Raw genomic sequence first — 18,028 nt, forward strand, 5'->3', positions numbered from 1 at the left:
TCTACCATTTCTTCCACCACTGACTCCACATGCCACTATTCTGTACCACATCCTCTCGCCCTCTTTCCTCCCTTCCTCTGCTGTATTAGGGTACAGTATATGAGGTGGTGTTTTGATGTGGTCTGTTAGTGACTTGACAAAACTTGTGTGAGCGAACTGTTGTTGTTAATAAAGGAATCTGACTTAGCAGAGGTGTTCCTAACATTAATGTCATTATTCCTTGCTTATGATTACAATTATTTTGGAGTTGTAGGAAACTTATGAAAGGGTTGACAGAGATGCCTTGTGAAATGTGTTCTGAATTAAGGTGTGGAGGAAAGATACCAAATGTAGTGAGGAGTTTTTGCTAGGAGGTCATATAGAACATGGTCGTCTTGCATTGACCCTTCTCAAGTGAAATTATTGTTTTTAAGGCCACTTGCTTGACCTGACCATTATTAAGAGCTGACCAGGATATTCTTAGTAGAGAGCTATCATCATGGGATAGACTTCCATAGAAGCCAAGTGGCTTGAGGAGGACTTTGCTGGAGAAGAGCTAGTGGAAGAATGGCTAGGGAAGGAATCATTGGAGGAGGATCTGAAATGAGTGAGAAGTCAGGTAGAAAAGGGTTAGCAGGAAAGAAGTTGGTGGGAAAGGAGATGACATGTGAAGAAAGACAGTTGGGGAGGGGTAAGCAAGACAAAAGTCAAAGAGGAGAGAGAAGTTGTTAGAAAAGGAGTTGAAAAGAATGAAATTGTAGGGAGGAAAGTTAGTGGGAGAGAGGTTGCACACTGGGATCTCAGGCATTTGTTTCTCATTTTGGCCATTTTTTTCAAGTTATACATTTTTTCTCATAATTATTTTTTTTTATTTAGGTTTGCATATTTATTATGCTCTATGTTTGATTTTATGGGTAGGATTGCATAGATCTTCATATAGATATGTGTCAAGATTTATAGGAAGGGTCAGGAATTTGCTTATATACATACATCCAATTTTTATTACAGCTCTTCATGTGTGTTCAGGTTTACAGTTACTTTGGATCTTAGATTTTGGGTCAGGATTTCTTTTTTGTATTTAGGGTTTTGCCCTCCATGTCAGTAAATGGTAGGGATATGCATTATGCTTGTCATAGACCTACATCTATTGAACTAAAGTTAATTATACAGTATCCTGTACAACTGAATTGTCCAGTGTACTGTACAAATATATATCTTGAATTGTGGTTGATTTTTGCATTTAGGTATGTTTGAATCTTTTGTGAGACATAGTTGCATATTTAATATGGAACCCATGTGAAGGAAAGGCATTACCAAAAGTTAATGTTGTTATTACATCTGTAATAGCTTAACTCAATGGCAGTATTGTATGGCAAATAGTTTTATGCCCTCATCTGTTACAGGTGATGTTAGAGAATGAGCATAACATGCATTATTGCAATTATTTTAAGAGTATTCTACTATAATAACCCTAATAGACTTATTTATTATTATTTTATTATACTTTGTCGCTGTCTCCCGCGTTTGCGAGGTAGCGCAAGGAAACAGACGAAAGAAATGGCCCAACCCCCCCCCCATACACATGTATGTACATACGTCCACACACGCAAATATACATACCTACACAGCTTTCCATGGTTTACCCCAGACGCTTCACATGCCTTGATTCAATCCACTGACAGCACGTCAACCCCGGTATACCACATCGCTCCAATTCACTCTATTCCTTGCCCTCCTTTCACCCTCCTGCATGTTCAGGCCCCGATCACACAAAATCTTTTTCACTCCATCTTTCCACCTCCAATTTGGTCTCCCTCTTCTCCTCGTTCCCTCCACCTCCGACACATATATCCTCTTGGTCAATCTTTCCTCACTCATCCTCTCCATGTGCCCAAACCACTTCAAAACACCCTCTTCTGCTCTCTCAACCACGCTCTTTTTATTTCCACACATCTCTCTTACCCTTACGTTACTCACTCGATCAAACCACCTCACACCACACATTGTCCTCAAACATCTCATTTCCAGCACATCCATCCTCCTGCGCACAACTCTATCCATAGCCCACGCCTCGCAACCATACAACATTGTTGGAACCACTATTCCTTCAAACATACCCATTTTTGCTTTCCGAGATAATGTTCTCGACTTCCACACATTCTTCAAGGCCCCCAGAATTTTCGCCCCCTCCCCCACCCTATGATCCACTTCCGCTTCCATGGTTCCATCCGCTGCCAGATCCACTCCCAGATATCTAAAACACTTCACTTCCTCCAGTTTTTCTCCATTCAAACTCACCTCCCAATTGACTTGACCCTCAACCCTACTGTACCTAATAACCTTGCTCTTATTCACATTCACTCTTAACTTTCTTCTTCCACACACTTTACCAAACTCAGTCACCAGCTTCTGCAGTTTCTCACATGAATCAGCCACTAGCGCTGTATCATCAGCGAACAACAACTGACTCACTTCCCAAGCTCTCTCATCCCCAACAGACTTCATACTTGCCCCTCTTTCCAAAACTCTTGCATTTACCTCCCTAACAACCCCATCCATAAACAAATTAAACAACCATGGAGACATCACACACCCCTGCCGCAAACCTACATTCACTGAGAACCAATCACTTTCCTCTCTTCCCACACGTACACATGCCTTACATCCTCGATAAAAACTTTTCACGGCTTCTAACAACTTTCCTCCCACACCATATATTCTTAATACCTTCCACAGAGCATCTCTATCATATGCCTTCTCCAGATCCATAAATGCTACATACAAATCCATTTGCTTTTCTAAGTATTTCTCACATACATTCTTCAAAGCAAACACCTGATCCACACATCCTCTACCACTTCTGAAACCACACTGCTCTTCCCCAATCTGATGCTCTGTACATGCCTTCACCCTCTCAATCAATACCCTCCCATATAATTTACCAGGAATACTCAACAAACTTATACCTCTGTAATTTGAGCACTCACTCTTATCCCCTTTGCCTTTGTACAATGGCACTATGCACGCATTCCGCCAATCCTCAGGCACCTCACCATGAGTCATACATACATTAAATAACCTTACCAACCAGTTAACAATACAGTCACCCCCTTTTTTAATAAATTCCACTGCAATACCATCCAAACCTGCTGCCTTGCCGGCTTTCATCTTCCGCAAAGCTTTCACAACCTCTTCTCTGTTTACCAAATCATTTTCCCTAACCCTCTCACTTTGCACACCACCTCGACCAAGACACCCTATATCTGCCACTCTATCATCAAACACATTCAACAAACCTTCAAAATACTCACTCCATCTCCTTCTCACATCACCACTACTTGTTATCACCTCCCCATTTGCGCCCTTCACTGAAGTTCCCATTTGCTCCCTTGTCTTACGCACTTTATTTACCTCCTTCCAGAACATCTTTTTATTCTCCCTAAAATTTAATGATACTCTCTCACCCCAACTCTCATTTGCCCTTTTTTTCACCTCTTGCACCTTTCTCTTGACCTCCTGTCTCTTTCTTTTATACATCTCCCACTCAATTGCATTTTTTCCCTGCAAAAATCGTCCAAATGCCTCTCTCTTCTCTTTCACTAATACTCTTACTTCTTCATCCCACCACTCACTACTCTTTCTAATCAACCCACCTCCCACTCTTCTCATGCCACAAGCATCTTTTGCGCAATCCATCACTGATTCCCTAAGTACATCCCATTCCTCCCCCACTCCCCTTACTTCCATTGTTCTCACCTTTTTCCATTCTGTACTCAGTCTCTCCTGGTACTTCCTCACACAGGTCTCCTTCCCAAGCTCACTTACTCTCACCACCCTCTTCACCCCAACATTCACTCTTTTTTTCTGAAAACCCATACAAATCTTCACCTTAGCCTCCACAAGATAATGATCAGACATCCCTCCAGTTGCACCTCTCAGCACATTAACATCCAAAAGTCTCTCTTTCGCACGCCTGTCAATTAACACGTAATCCAATAACGCTCTCTGGCCATCTCTCCTACTTACATAAGTATACTTATGTATATCTCGCTTTTTAAACCAGGTATTACCAATCATCAGTCCTTTTTCAGCACATAAATCTACAAGCTCTTCACCATTTCCATTTACAACACTGAACACCCCATGTATACCAATTATTCCCTCAACTGCCACATTACTCACCTTTGCATTCAAATCACCCATCACTTGTATCTATATAATTTTTTCTTATGTTTTGTGTGGTGTGAAATATATTGAATTTTTTCTTACGAATGATAATTTAACTAATAGCTTTTTTCCAGATTTCATTGTGTAATTCAGTATTGCCTAGAAGGCTCTGAAGCATATCCTCAAGGATTTTATGCTTATGACCTCTGTAGCAGTCACGGTTCCTTCCATAACAAACACCTAATGAAGCCGCGCACCTACTACCACCTTCGTGTCGGTCACATTCTGAAATTTGGAGGCAGTACTCGTATGCTGATCCTGCAGGTGAGTCAATTTTTAAACGTGGCATACCATTGTTCATTTATGTAACAAGCTTTAAGGAAGCATTTATGTGTTCTTAGTATACATCAGATCATCATGCTATGCTTGAGTGCTTAACACTCTGTTTTGTTTTTTCACTTACTGACAGTGTCCTTTGATCAAAAGCATCTGAGAGAGCATTTTCTTGATGGGGTGATTAAAGCAGTTTTACTCCCAAAATGAAGCTTATCCATGAGGATTCACCTCAAGTGACAATCATAAAACATATAAGGTTAACAGACTTATTGGCCATGTAGCCACCTGTAAAGGCCTTTGATTTAGGTTATGAAGAATGACATGTTCTTCCATTAGCAGAACTTTGTGAGAATCTTGTGATGTTCAAGTTTCTTCCATCCCTTTTTCATTTTTGAAAAATTGTATTTTATTAAGGTAGCAAAAGACCCAAGGCAAAGTCACCAACACTTATTAAGTGCATGTGGGTGAGAGTTAGCAAGGCCCTACCTCATGCCCTTGCTCAGATGTCATAGGCATTGATGTGGTGATCTGTGGTTGATGTTCCCTGTGAATGAGCATCAGCTGATCCATTATCTTTTATGATTGTTAAAAGGAGGTGAATCGTCATGAGTACAACCTCATTTTGGGAGGTGAAACAATATTTTGACCCTCCACTGAGTGAATGCTTTTTCAGATGCACATGAAATGTTGTCTATAGTAAATGTATGGTTTTATGTCTTTCGAAACCTGCATTTTGTGTGTGTGTGTGTGTGTGTGTGTATTTATTGTAGTTTCATTGCATCTGAAATTGTCTTACTTCTTATTTCCTTTCCAGCTCTGTGAATCTTAGTTTTCGGATCCTTTGAAAAATGTGCTATACCTTACAGTTTCAAAGATATTCATTTAACAGAAAAAGATCAGTTCAGAAGTACATTTTGTCCACTGTTTTCACTCTGATAATGTGTAAAAGTTTTGCAGATGTTTAAGGACAATATGTTAAAACTTGCAGAGCTGAAGCCCGAGTGTCAAGTGAGTTGCCACTGCATGTTTTATTGTTTATTTTACTAACTGAAAAATTTTTCAGTTTGGCATTATTTTTGTTTTGTCTCATACTGTATGATGAATATTTTCATGTTACGTGATTCACTGATGACTTTTTTTCCACAGCATCTAATTTATAAAAGTTTGTAGGATTACCAGCTGCATTAGTTAGGCATATTGTTTTCAAGGTAAGGTAGATGCTGGCAACACTGCCACAGCTTTTACGAGAAACATCTGCCTCATCATGGTCAGCTTTCATTGTTGAAACATCCAGTGTTCTTAAAGATCACTCGACACAATCTAGAGTCAGATCAGCATTGTTGAGTAATTCAGTATCATCTGCCTGGTCCTTAAAAGCTGCTGAATTTCCTTCCTAGAAAACTTATGAAAAGGTGCAGTCATGGACATAGCTGGAGGATGACTGATGGGAAGAAATTATTGCACACTGCTACCTTGGCAACCACCCAGTCTCATAAGGCTACTGTGAAACACAGGCAGAACACTTAATGGATAAATTTCTGTCAGAAGTCACCCAGGTCATGTAAATGTTTATCTAATGGAGTTAAGGGGTTGAAGGAGTTTGTTAATAAAGGAACAAAAGAGTACTACTGTGGCATATAATGGGAATGAGGATTAGTAGTCACAGGATGCCACAGTGATTTCATTGTTTTAATGTGATCCACCTGTTTCTTCACTATTCTCTTCCTCTATTTTCCCAATCCTCCTCTCATTTTGCCATTTTATGCTTCCCAGTTTCCAGCTTCCAATTTCTGTACCATTTCTTCTTTTAGTTCTTCCTCCTTCTGTCCCACCCCTTTTGCTTCTCATCCTTCCTCCTTTCCTCTCCTTTTCTTCCCTCAGTCTTTACCCCCATTTACCTCATTCTTCCCTTTCTGTACTTGTTTTTTTCCTTTCTTTTCTTTCCATCTGTTATTACCTTTTTTGTATGTTTTTTTTGACTCTTTTTTGCTCCTCATTTTAACAATATACACATAAGCCTTACGTCCTATGTATTTTCAATAGGAGCACTGGTTCAGAGATGTGGAGGATTTGGAAGGACATTGTTTGAATTGTAAATTGGTGGACATTGAACAAATGGGACTTCTGCTGTAGATATTTAACTGTTTGAAGGAAATTAGAAGAATATTAGAAATTAGGAGTTGAAATTTCACCCATATCTTTTATTTGCCTTTAAAAGGGTCCAGAAGAAGATCAGGAACCAGAATTGGAGCTGAGTGTGACAGAGTTAAAGGCCAGGTCAGCAGAGCATGCTAGAAAATTGGAGCAACTGGAGACGGGTGAGGTGGAAGATGACCAGGAGCAAAGGATGAAGGAGGAGACTACAGAAAATCACAAAACTCAGGAAGATAGCAGAGGCATAGACTGGGGAATGGGTTAGTTCAGAAATCCATGAATAACATATTTACTTATAAGACACTGTAGACCTCTGTGAGCACATTTCATTATTTTTAAAGCATTTTTGGGGTATATTTTATTTGCTCATAGACTGTGTCAGGGGTGCAAATGTGAAGGATTGAATTATGGATTTATGTCTATATTGTGTACCTGGTAAGTGATATATGGGAGAATGGTGATTGAGATTGTGCAGTGTCGTGCACCAGGTGTCTGCTGTGAGGAATGTGTGTGAGAAATACTTTGAAAAGGAGAGTGACGGATATATGATGTACATTGAGGAGAGTAACCGATGTATGACATTTATTGTTTTATTTATTTATTTATTATACTTTGTTGCTGTCTCCCGCATTAGCGAGGTAGAGCAAGGAAACATAGAAAGAATGGCCCATCCAAAACCCACATACACATGTATATACATACATACACGTCCACACACGCACATATACATACCTATACATCTCAACGTATACATATATATACATAAATACACATGTACATAATTCATACTGTCTGCCCTTATTCATTCCCGTCGCTACCCTGCCACACATGAAATGACAACCACCTCCCCTGTATGTGTGCGAGATAGCGCTAGGAAAAGACAACAAAGGCTACATTTGTTCACACTCAGTCTCTAGCTGTCATGTATAATACACCGAAACCACAGCTTCCTTTCCACATCCAGGCCCCACAAAACTTTCCATGATTTACCCCAGACACTTCACATGCCCTGGTTCAATCCATTGACAGCACGCCGACCCCGGTATACCACATCGTTCCAATTCTTTTTATTCCTTGCACGCCATTCACCCTCCTGCATGTTCAGGCCCCGATCACTCAAAATCTGTTTCACTCCATCTTTCCACCTCCAATTTGGTCTCCCACTTCTCCTCGTTCCCTCCACCTCTGACACATATATCCTCTTGGTCAATCTTTCCTCACTCATTCTCTCCATGTGACCAAACCATTTCAAAACACCCTCTTCTGCTCTCTGAACCACACTCTTTTTATTTCCACACATCTCTCTTACCCTTACATTACTTACTCGATCAAACCACCTCACACCACATATTGTCCTCAAACATCTCATTTCCAGCACATCCACCCTCCTGTGCACAACTCTATCCATAGCTCATGCCTTGCAACCATACAACATAGCTGGAACCACTATTCCTTCAAACATACCCATTTTTGCTTTCCGAGATAATGTTCTCGACTTCCAAACATTCTTCAAGGCTCCCAGGATTTTCGCCCCCTCCCCCACCCTATGATCCACTTCCGCTTCCATGGTTCCATCCGCTGCCAGATCCACTCCCAGATATCTAAAACACTTTACTTCCTCCAGTTTTTCTCCATTCAAACTTACCTCCCAATTGACTTGACCCTCAACCCTACTGTACCTAATAACTTTGCTCTTATTCACATTTACTCTCAACTTTCTTCTTTCACATACTTTACTAAACTCAGTCACCAGCTTCTGCAGTTTCTCACATGAATCAGCCACCAGCGCTGTATCATCAGCGAACAACAACTGACTCACTTCCCAAGCTCTCTCATCCACAACAGACTGCATACTTGCCCCTCTTTCCAAAACTCTCGCATTCACCTCCCTAACAACCCCATCCATAAACAAATTAAACATCCATGGAGACATCACATATCCCTGCCGCAAACCTACATTTACTGAGAACCAATCACTTTCCTCTCTTCCTACACGTACACGTGCCTTACATCCTTGATAAAAACTTTTCACTGCTTCTAACAACTTGCCTCCCACACCGTATATTCTTAATACCTTCCACAGAGCATCTCTATCAACTCTATCATATGCCTTCTCCAGATCCATAAATGCTACATACAAATCCATTTGCTTTTCTAAGTATTTCTCACATACACTCTTCAAAGCAAACACCTGATCCACACATCCTCTACCGCTTCTGAAACCGCACTGCTCTTCACCAGTCTGATGCTCTGTACATGCCTTCACCCTCTCAATCAATACCCTCCCATATAATTTACCAGGAATACTCAACAGACTTATACCTCTGTAATTTGAGCACTCACTCTTATCCCCTTTGCCTTTGTACAATGGCACTATGCAAGCATTCCGCCAATCCTCAGGCACCTCACCATTAATCATTTTTTTTTTTTTTATACCTCGTCGCTGTCTCCCGCGTTTGCGAGGTAGCGCAAGGAAACAGACGAAAGAAATGGCCCAACCCCCCCCATACACATGTACATACACACGTCCACACACGCAAATATACATACCTACACAGCTTTCCATGGTTTACCCCGGACGCTTCACATGCCTTGATTCAATCCACTGACAGCACGTCAACCCCTGTATACCACATCGCTCCAATTCACTCTATTCCTTGCCCTCCTTTCACCCTCCTGCATGTTCAGGCCCCGATCACACAAAATCCTTTTCACTCCATCTTTCCACCTCCAATTTGGTCTCCCTCTTCTCCTCGTTCCCTCCACCTCCGACACATATATCCTCTTGGTCAATCTTTCCTCACTCATTCTCTCCATGTGCCCAAACCACTTCAAAACACCCTCTTCTGCTCTCTCAACCACGCTCTTTTTATTTCCACACATCTCTCTTACCCTTACGTTACTTACTCGATCAAACCACCTCACACCACACATTGTCCTCAAACATCTCATTTCCAGCACATCCATCCTCCTGCGCACAACTCTATCCATAGCCCACGCCTCGCAACCATACAACATTGTTGGAACCACTATTCCTTCAAACATACCCATTTTTGCTTTCCGGGATAATGTTCTCGACTTCCACACATTTTTCAAGGCTCCCAAAATTTTCGCCCCCTCCCCCACCCTATGATCCACTTCCGCTTCCATGGTTCCATCCGCTGACAGATCCACTCCCAGATATCTAAAACACTTCACTTCCTCCAGTGTTTCTCCATTCAAACTCACCTCCCAATTGACTTGACCCTCAACCCTACTGTACCTAATAACCTTGCTCTTATTCACATTTACTCTTAACTTTCTTCTTCCACACACTTTACCAAACTCCGTCACCAGCTTCTGCAGTTTCTCACATGAATCCGCCACCAGCGCTGTATCATCAGCGAACAACAACTGACTCACTTCCCAAGCTCTCTCATCCCCAACAGACTTCATACTTGCCCCTCTTTCCAAAACTCTTGCATTTACCTCCCTAACAACCCCATCCATAAACAAATTAAACAACCATGGAGACATCACACACCCCTGCCGCAAACCTACATTCACTGAGAACCAATCACTTTCCTCTCTTCCTACACGTACACATGCCTTACATCCTCGATAAAAACTTTTCACTGCTTCTAACAACTTGCCTCCCACACCATATATTCTTAATACCTTCCACAGAGCATCTCTATCAACTCTATCATATGCCTTCTCCAAATCCATAAATGCTACATACAAATCCATTTGCTTTTCTAAGTATTTCTCACATACATTCTTCAAAGCAAACACCTGATCCACACATCCTCTACCACTTCTGAAACCACACTGCTCTTCCCCAATCTGATGCTCTGTACATGCCTTCACCCTCTCAATCAATACCCTCCCATATAATTTACCAGGAATACTCAACAAACTTATACCTCTGTAATTTGAGCACTCACTCTTATCCCCTTTGCCTTTGTACAATGGCACTATGCACGCATTCCGCCAATCCTCAGGCACCTAACCATTAATCATACATACAATAAATAACCTTACTAACCAGGCAACAATACAGTCACCCCCTTTTTTAATAAATTCCACTGCAATACCATCCAAACCTGCTGCCTTGCCGGCTTTCATCTTCCGCAAAGCTTTAACTACCTCTTCTCTGTTTACCAAATCATTTTCCCTAACCCTCTCACTTTTCACACCACCTTGACCAAAACATCCTATATCTGCCACTCTATCATCAAACACATTCAACAAACCTTCAAAATACTCACTCCATCTCCTTCTCATATCACCACTACTTGTTATCACCTCCCCGTTAGCCCCCTTCACTGAAGTTCCCATTTGCTCCCTTGTCTTACGCACTTTATTTACCTCCTTCCAAAACATCTTTTTATTCTCCCTAAAATTTAATGATACTTTCTCACCCCAACTCTCATTTGCCCTCTTTTTCACCTCTTGCACCTTTTTCTTGACCTGCCTCTTTCTTTTATACCTCTCCCACTCATTTGCATTTTTTTCCAGCAAAAATCGTCCAAATGCCTCTCTCTTCTCTTTCACTAATAATCTTACTTCTTCATCCCACCACTCACTACCCTTTCTAATCAACCCACCTCCCACGCTTCTCATGCCACAAGCATCTTTTGCGCAATCCATCACTGCTTCCCTAAATACATCCCATTTCTCCCCCACTCCCCTTACCTCCTTTGTTCTCACCTTTTTCCATTCTGTACTCAGTCTCTCCTGGTACTTCCTCACACAAGTCTCCTTCCCAAGCTCACTTACTCTCACCACTCTCTTCACCCCAACATTCTCTCTTTTTTTCGAAAACCCCTACAAATCTTCACCTTCACCTCCACAAGATAATGATCAGACATCCCTCCAGTTGCACCTCTCAGCACACTAACATCCAAAAGTCTCTTTCGTGCACCTATCAATTAATACATAATCCAATAACACTCTCTGGCCATCTCTCCTACTTACATACGTATACTTATGTGTATCTCGCTTTTTAAACCAGGTATTCCCAATCACCAGTCCTTTTTCAGCACATAACTCTACAAGCTCTTCACCATTTCCATTTACAACACTGAACACCCCATGTATACCAATTATTCCCTCAACTGCCACATTACTCACCTTTGCATTCAAATCACCCATCACTATAACCCGGTCTTGTGCATCAAAACCACTAACACACTCATTCAGCTGCTCCCAACACACTTGCCTCTTATGATCTTTCTTCTCATGACCAGGTGCATATGCACCAATAATCACCCATCTCTCTTCATCAACTCTCAGTTTTACCCATATCAATCTAGAATTTACTTTCTTACACTCTATCACATACTCCCACCACTCCTGTTTCAGGAGTAGTGCTACTCCTTCCCTTGCTCTTGTCCTCTCACTAACCCCTGACTTTATTCCCAAGACATTCCCAAGCCACTCTTCCCCTTTACCCTTGAGCTTCATTTCACTCAGAGCCAAAACATCCAGGTTCCTTTCCTCAAACGTACTACCTATCTCTCCTTTTTTCTCATCTTGGTTAGATCCACACACATTTAGACACCCCAATCTGAGCCTTTGAGGAGGATGAGCACTCCCTGTGTGACTCCTTTTTCTGTTACCCCTTTTTGAAAGTTAGAATACAAGGAGGGGAGGGTTTCTAGCCCCCCTGCTCCCATCCCCCTTAGTCGCCTTCTACGACACGTGTGGAATGCGTGGGAAGTATTCTTTCTCCCCTATCTCCAGGGATAAACATCTTTTTATTCTCCCTAGAATTCAGTGATACTCTCTCACCCCAACTCTCATTTGCCCTCTTTTTCACCTCTTGCACCTTCCTCTTGACCTCCTGCCTCTTTCTTTTATACTTCTCCCGTCATTTGCATTATTTCCGTGCAAAAGTCGTTCAAATATCTCTCTCTTCTCTTTCACTGATAATCTTACTTCTTCATCCCACCACTCACTACCCTTTCTAATCTGCCCACCTCCCACGCTTCTCATGCCACAAGCATCTTTTGCGCAACCATCACTGTTTCCCTAAATACATACCATTCCTTCCCCACTCCCCTTATGTCCTTTGTTCTCACCTTTTTCCATTCTGTACTCAGTCTCTCCTGGTACTTCTTCACACAAGTCTCCTTCCCAAGCTCACTTACTCTCACCACTTTCCTCACCCCAACATTCTCTCCTATCTGAAAAGCTCTAGAAATCTTCACCTTTGCCTCCACGAGATAATGATCAGACATCCCTCCAGTTGCACCTCTCAGCACATTAACATCCAAAAGTCTCTCTTTCTCGCGCCTATCAATTAACATGTAATCCAATAATGCTCTCTGGCCATCTCTCCTACTTGCATACGTATACTTATGTATGTCTCTCTTTTTAAACCAGGTATTCCTAATCACCAGTCCTTTTTCAGCACATAAATCTACAAGCTCTTCACCATTTCCATTTACAACACTGAACACCCCATGTACACCAATTATTCCCTCAACTGCCACATTACTCACCTTTGCATTCAAATCTCCCATCACTATAACCTGGTCTCCTTCGTCAAAACTACTAACACACTCACTCAGCTGCTCCCGAGGCACTTGCCTCTCATGATCTTTCTTCTCATGCCCAGGTGCATATGCACCAATAATCACCCATCTTTCTCCATCCACTTTCAGTTTTACCCATATCAATCTAGAGTTTGCTTTCTTTCACTCTATCACATACTCCCACCATTCCTGTTTCAGGAGTAGTGCTACTCCTTCCCTTGCTCTTGTCCTCTCACCAACCCCTGACTTTACTCCCAAAACATTCCCAAACCACTCTTCCCCTTTACCCTTGAGCTTCGTTTCACTCAGAGCCGGAACATCCAGGCTCCTTTCCTCAAATATACTATCTATCTCTCCTTTTTTCTCATCTTGGTTACATCCACACACATTTAGACACCCCAATCTGAGCCTTCGAGGAGGATGAGCACTCCTTGCGTGATTCTTTCTACTGTTTCCCCTTTTAGAAAGTCCAAATACAATTTATGTATAAGGAAAACGCATATGATGGTGAGGACAGAGATGCCTTATGGAAGGTGTTATACATTCATTAGGTAAATAGAAGAATACCTAATGCATAATTCTTTAGTCTTTTATAACAAGGGAGTAAGACATGGGTATGAGTAGGAAGGGAGGAGGCTTCATGACTCCCATTGAATTAGTGTCTACATTGATGGTGTGTGATGCCACCATGGCAACAAAAGAGAAGTACTATCAGTGCTACCCACCTGGGTATTGGGAGGGTTAGTGACAGCTGCATAATGAGCCAGCTTTTATGTGGTTGTCAAGTTGCACTCCACTTACCCAGGTAGTTTTCCTTTCTTTCTGCCTCATCCATATGTGGACTACAAGCATTCTGTCCACCAGCATACTGTCTCTCCTTATCACATAATTCTTTAGAATACGTAACTCACATGGTTCATTTTTCATAACTAGATTTTCCTTTGGTGAGCAATATGCGCTAGTCCGGCATTTTGGCAAAATGATAGAAACAATAGATAGAAGTAGTTGTTAGGAACACTTATGCAGCAGCATTAGGTAGAAACAATACATAGAATTTTTAATAAGAACATTAGATTGGAGCATTAGGTAGAGGTAGTTAATATGAACATTAGGTTGGAACCTATGCAAACTCTGTGCTATAGTTACCCTCTGCCAGTGGCCTGTTAAGGTTTCAGCATTAAAGGATAAGAAGTGGCACTGGAGTTGACTAGTTATGGAAACTCTACTGCCATTGTCACTACCTTGAATGAGTTCCGGGAGGGAACAGATGTAGCTAGATATATGGGATGGGATGGTAAATAACGCCTCATTCTGATAGACAGGATGGGATGGTGAATAATGCCTCATTCTCCTGGTAAAAACTTCTTGCCTCACTTAACAGCCTTTCAGTTACCCCCATATATTCATAGCACTTTCCACAAGGCCTACCTATCTACCCTATCATGTGTTTTCTACAGATGCGTAAATGCTACATACAGATCAATCTTTCTCTAAGTACTTCTCAGAAAACTCCACTGGCTCTCCTGAAACCTCACTGTTCACTCCCCAGGGTCGTGTTCTGTGCATACCACCACCCTTTCAATCACTACTCTTTTGTACATCTTACCAGGAATTCTCAACAGACTATACCTCTGTAATTTGAGTGTACCCTCTTGCCTTTATATGAGGTGACTATACATGCATTTTGCCAGTGCCCTGGTACTTCATCTTGGGCTGTAAGCATACTGAATAGCCTGACTGACTAGTGAGTAACACTGTCCCATCTGCTCCTGCCACTTTGCCGCACTTCATCTTATGCAAGACTTTTGCTTCCTTCTCTTCTCACTAGTCATTCTCCAGGACTCACATTCCATGTGCCATCTCCTTCCAAACACACCACATCTTCCATCATATAATACATTCCATCATGTAATACATTCAACTGCCCTTAATGGTATTACTTACTCCATCTCTGTTTCAACATCTGCTCTCCTCACAGTTGCTCCCATTTGTTCTTTTATTTTCCTCACCCTTTCCACCTCCTTCCAACACATATTCATATTTTCCTTGATGTTTATTGATACTCTCTTAACTCTTTATTAATTACTAAAAAGATCATTGTAAATGCTTTGTGATTGGTTTAAGTGAACTTAGATTTGCTGATAACCAGCTTATTTTAAGGATCTTTGTCATTTTGTATTGAATGTTATCATAAGAGACACTTGTTTCACTTGATGAATCAATTTTGTGTGAAAAATGAAAAATTGAGTTCTATTATTGTAAGTGTGGAAATCCATGTTTCGCTTTAATACACTTGACATGGGTTGAGGCTGTGTGAATGATTTTTCACAGGCTGTATATATACGTTTATATAATCTATTGCACTGAATTAAGAATGAAATAATCTTGATAGGTAAATAGTATGTGATTTTGTATGCAGTCCCCCCCCTAACAATGCTGTTACTGTAGTAAGTTAACCTCTTTGACACAAAGTCTTAAACTGTAGATTAGTATACCCCATAGAATATATCCTACACAGCATGTTGAATGCGATACATTTTCTGGTGAAAATATTTGTACATTTAACAATCTGAGTGCTGCCTTGGATGGTAACTTGGATGCAAAAGGTGTGAAAGTAGCTCCTCTGCTTGGTTTTGTAAGACTTAGAATATTATGGACATGGATGGCAATCCAGTTACCAATCCTAGCATAAAGCATTGCATTCACTATTTTCATTCTTGATCACCATTTCCTACATAGTGAGGTGATGCCAAGAACAGATGAAGAGCAACTCTATATGCTCACATCCATGCTCTATCTGTCGTGTATGACCCCTTAGCCCTAGCTGAACCCCACTGAACCCCCCCCATTCCATGGTTCCCCTGACTGCCTTGTCATTCCCTGTTAATTGTATTTTTAAGTGTAAGTTTAAGTATATTGCCTGTAAAGATGAACTGATAATTGTTCCTGCACTTAGCTGTATTGATTTTGGCTATTAACAGGAGAGGATGCTGAAGATGAAGAGGAGGAAGATGAAGAACAAAATCCTTTTGCATCTCTCAATGAAGAACTGTACCTGGAAGATCCAAAGAAGACCCTTCGTGGATGGTTTGAGCGAGAGGGCTATGACCCCCCAAATTATGTCACGGAAGACGTCAGTGCAGGCTTCTACAAGTGTAAATTAGAGTGAGTCACACATTATATCGTGAGTTATAGACTTGTAAAGATTGCTTATTATTACACTTGATGGCCTTTTTTTTTTTTCATAATATGGTGGTATCCTACCTTGTGTGAAATATCATCCAAATCTGGGGCTTTCCCATGGTATTATTCATTTCAGAGTGTACCATAACAAGAAAGTTCATACACTTGAAATCTGGAGCAGAAGTGAAGGTTATAATAATTCTCAAATTTATTGCAGTTAAGCTTTAACTTCCCAACAGACTTAATCTTTCCCATATGTTTTTCTTTTGGTTTTGCTTCATTTGTAAAATTCATTCATTTTCGTCATTAAGTAACCCAGATTTTCCTTGCAAAGCACAGGGCAGATGTCTTTCCCAGTAAGTGATGATGTGGGTATAGATATATTTTATCTCACCAGCATGCCCATCACATAGGTTTTATATTTAGTTTTTCCATAAGCTTATCCCTATTTGTAGAACACTTGTTTTGATCTGTCTGCAACTTAATAGAGACGCAACATAAACAATCTGGAAACCAGAATTCTAAAACTTAAAACATCTTCAAATTTACTTTATTTTATTTTATCTTATGCTATACTTTTATTATTTCTTGGTAATTTACAAGTTCTGTGCCATTGCACTTATACTTTGTATAAGAGAAATAGCACAGGAAAAGTATATAATCATGTTGATGTGATAGCTTAGATGAAACTTAATTGATGAACAGCAAATTAGAATTCTTATGTTTTTGGTTGCTTAGATGAAACTTAATTGATGAACAGCAAGTTAGAATTCTTATGTTAATGTTTTTGGAGCCTCTGTAGGAGCATCTGGAGTTACCCTCTGCCAGTGGCCTGTTAAGGGTGAGGCACTAAATGCTAAGAAGTGGTGCTGGAGTTTACCAGTTATGGAAACTTTTTGTCATGGCCACCTCCTTGAGGGATTTCTCTGAGGGAAGGGGCATCAGAGATTTAGATAGATAGATACAGAAAATTGAAAAAAAAGCTGGCAGTGTTCTGGTCCTAAGCATTGCGGGTTATTGATGTTATACCTGTGCTCTTTCAGACTTCCTGTACCTGGCCCAGGTGGTGGCCCACTGGTTGCTACTGTTGAGCATAAAGGAAAAAAGAAGGAGGCAGTAATACAGTGTGCTCTTGAGGCTTGCAGACTCCTGGATCGGGTTGGAGTTCTCAGGCAAGCAAAGCATGGTAAGTTGGTATCCGTATGCAAATAAGTGTACAGGAAATAGATTGATAAGAAACTATATAGTTATTGTGTTTGTTGTATTAATTTTTCTGGGACAGAATTAATGTTTGTTTCATAGTGAAATTAATGCACGTTGTTCATGTGCTGTTGATTTGTGAAATGTACTAGGGCTAATTTTTACTGACAAAAGTAAACTTTACTCCTGTGTATTAGGTTTAGTCAGTGAGAGATGAGGGGAACCAAAGCTTTGGAGAACAATTCTTGGATAAGAGTTGAACCTAATTTCTCTGTTAATTCCTACAGTCAGTCCTGGCTCCATTTTTTCATGGAGACCTTATGCATCTGAATGGTATTTAAGTTAGATGTCAATACAGAGGGATTTTGGTTTTGCTTAATGTCTGACTATCACTTCCACAATTTTCTTGAAAAGAAGCCCAGTTTGATGCCAAGCAGTCCTCACAGACTTCATACTAAGTCAGTAGTGTTAACATTGTGACAGACTTT

General features: G+C 40.8%; 1 protein-coding gene across 3 annotated transcripts in view; it reads left to right on the forward strand.

The window, feature by feature from the left end:
- LOC139747145 (kanadaptin) overlaps positions 1–18,028 on the forward strand; it is a 116,396-nt gene that overhangs the window by 81,194 nt on the left and 17,174 nt on the right. For all 3 annotated transcript variants that reach the window (XR_011712324.1, XM_071659089.1, XM_071659088.1), the window contains 4 exons: positions 4,281–4,470; positions 6,701–6,896; positions 16,139–16,322; positions 17,384–17,526. Coding sequence is in view for 2 of the 3 variants with exons in the window: in XM_071659089.1 (XP_071515190.1) it covers positions 4,281–4,470; positions 6,701–6,896; positions 16,139–16,322; positions 17,384–17,526 (713 nt within the window). In the remaining variant the exon portion in view is untranslated. The remainder of the gene's footprint in view (positions 1–4,280; positions 4,471–6,700; positions 6,897–16,138; positions 16,323–17,383; positions 17,527–18,028) is intronic.

The sequence above is a fragment of the Panulirus ornatus genome, chromosome 67 (assembly GCF_036320965.1).
Source record: "Panulirus ornatus isolate Po-2019 chromosome 67, ASM3632096v1, whole genome shotgun sequence".
Taxonomy (NCBI): domain Eukaryota; kingdom Metazoa; phylum Arthropoda; class Malacostraca; order Decapoda; family Palinuridae; genus Panulirus; species Panulirus ornatus.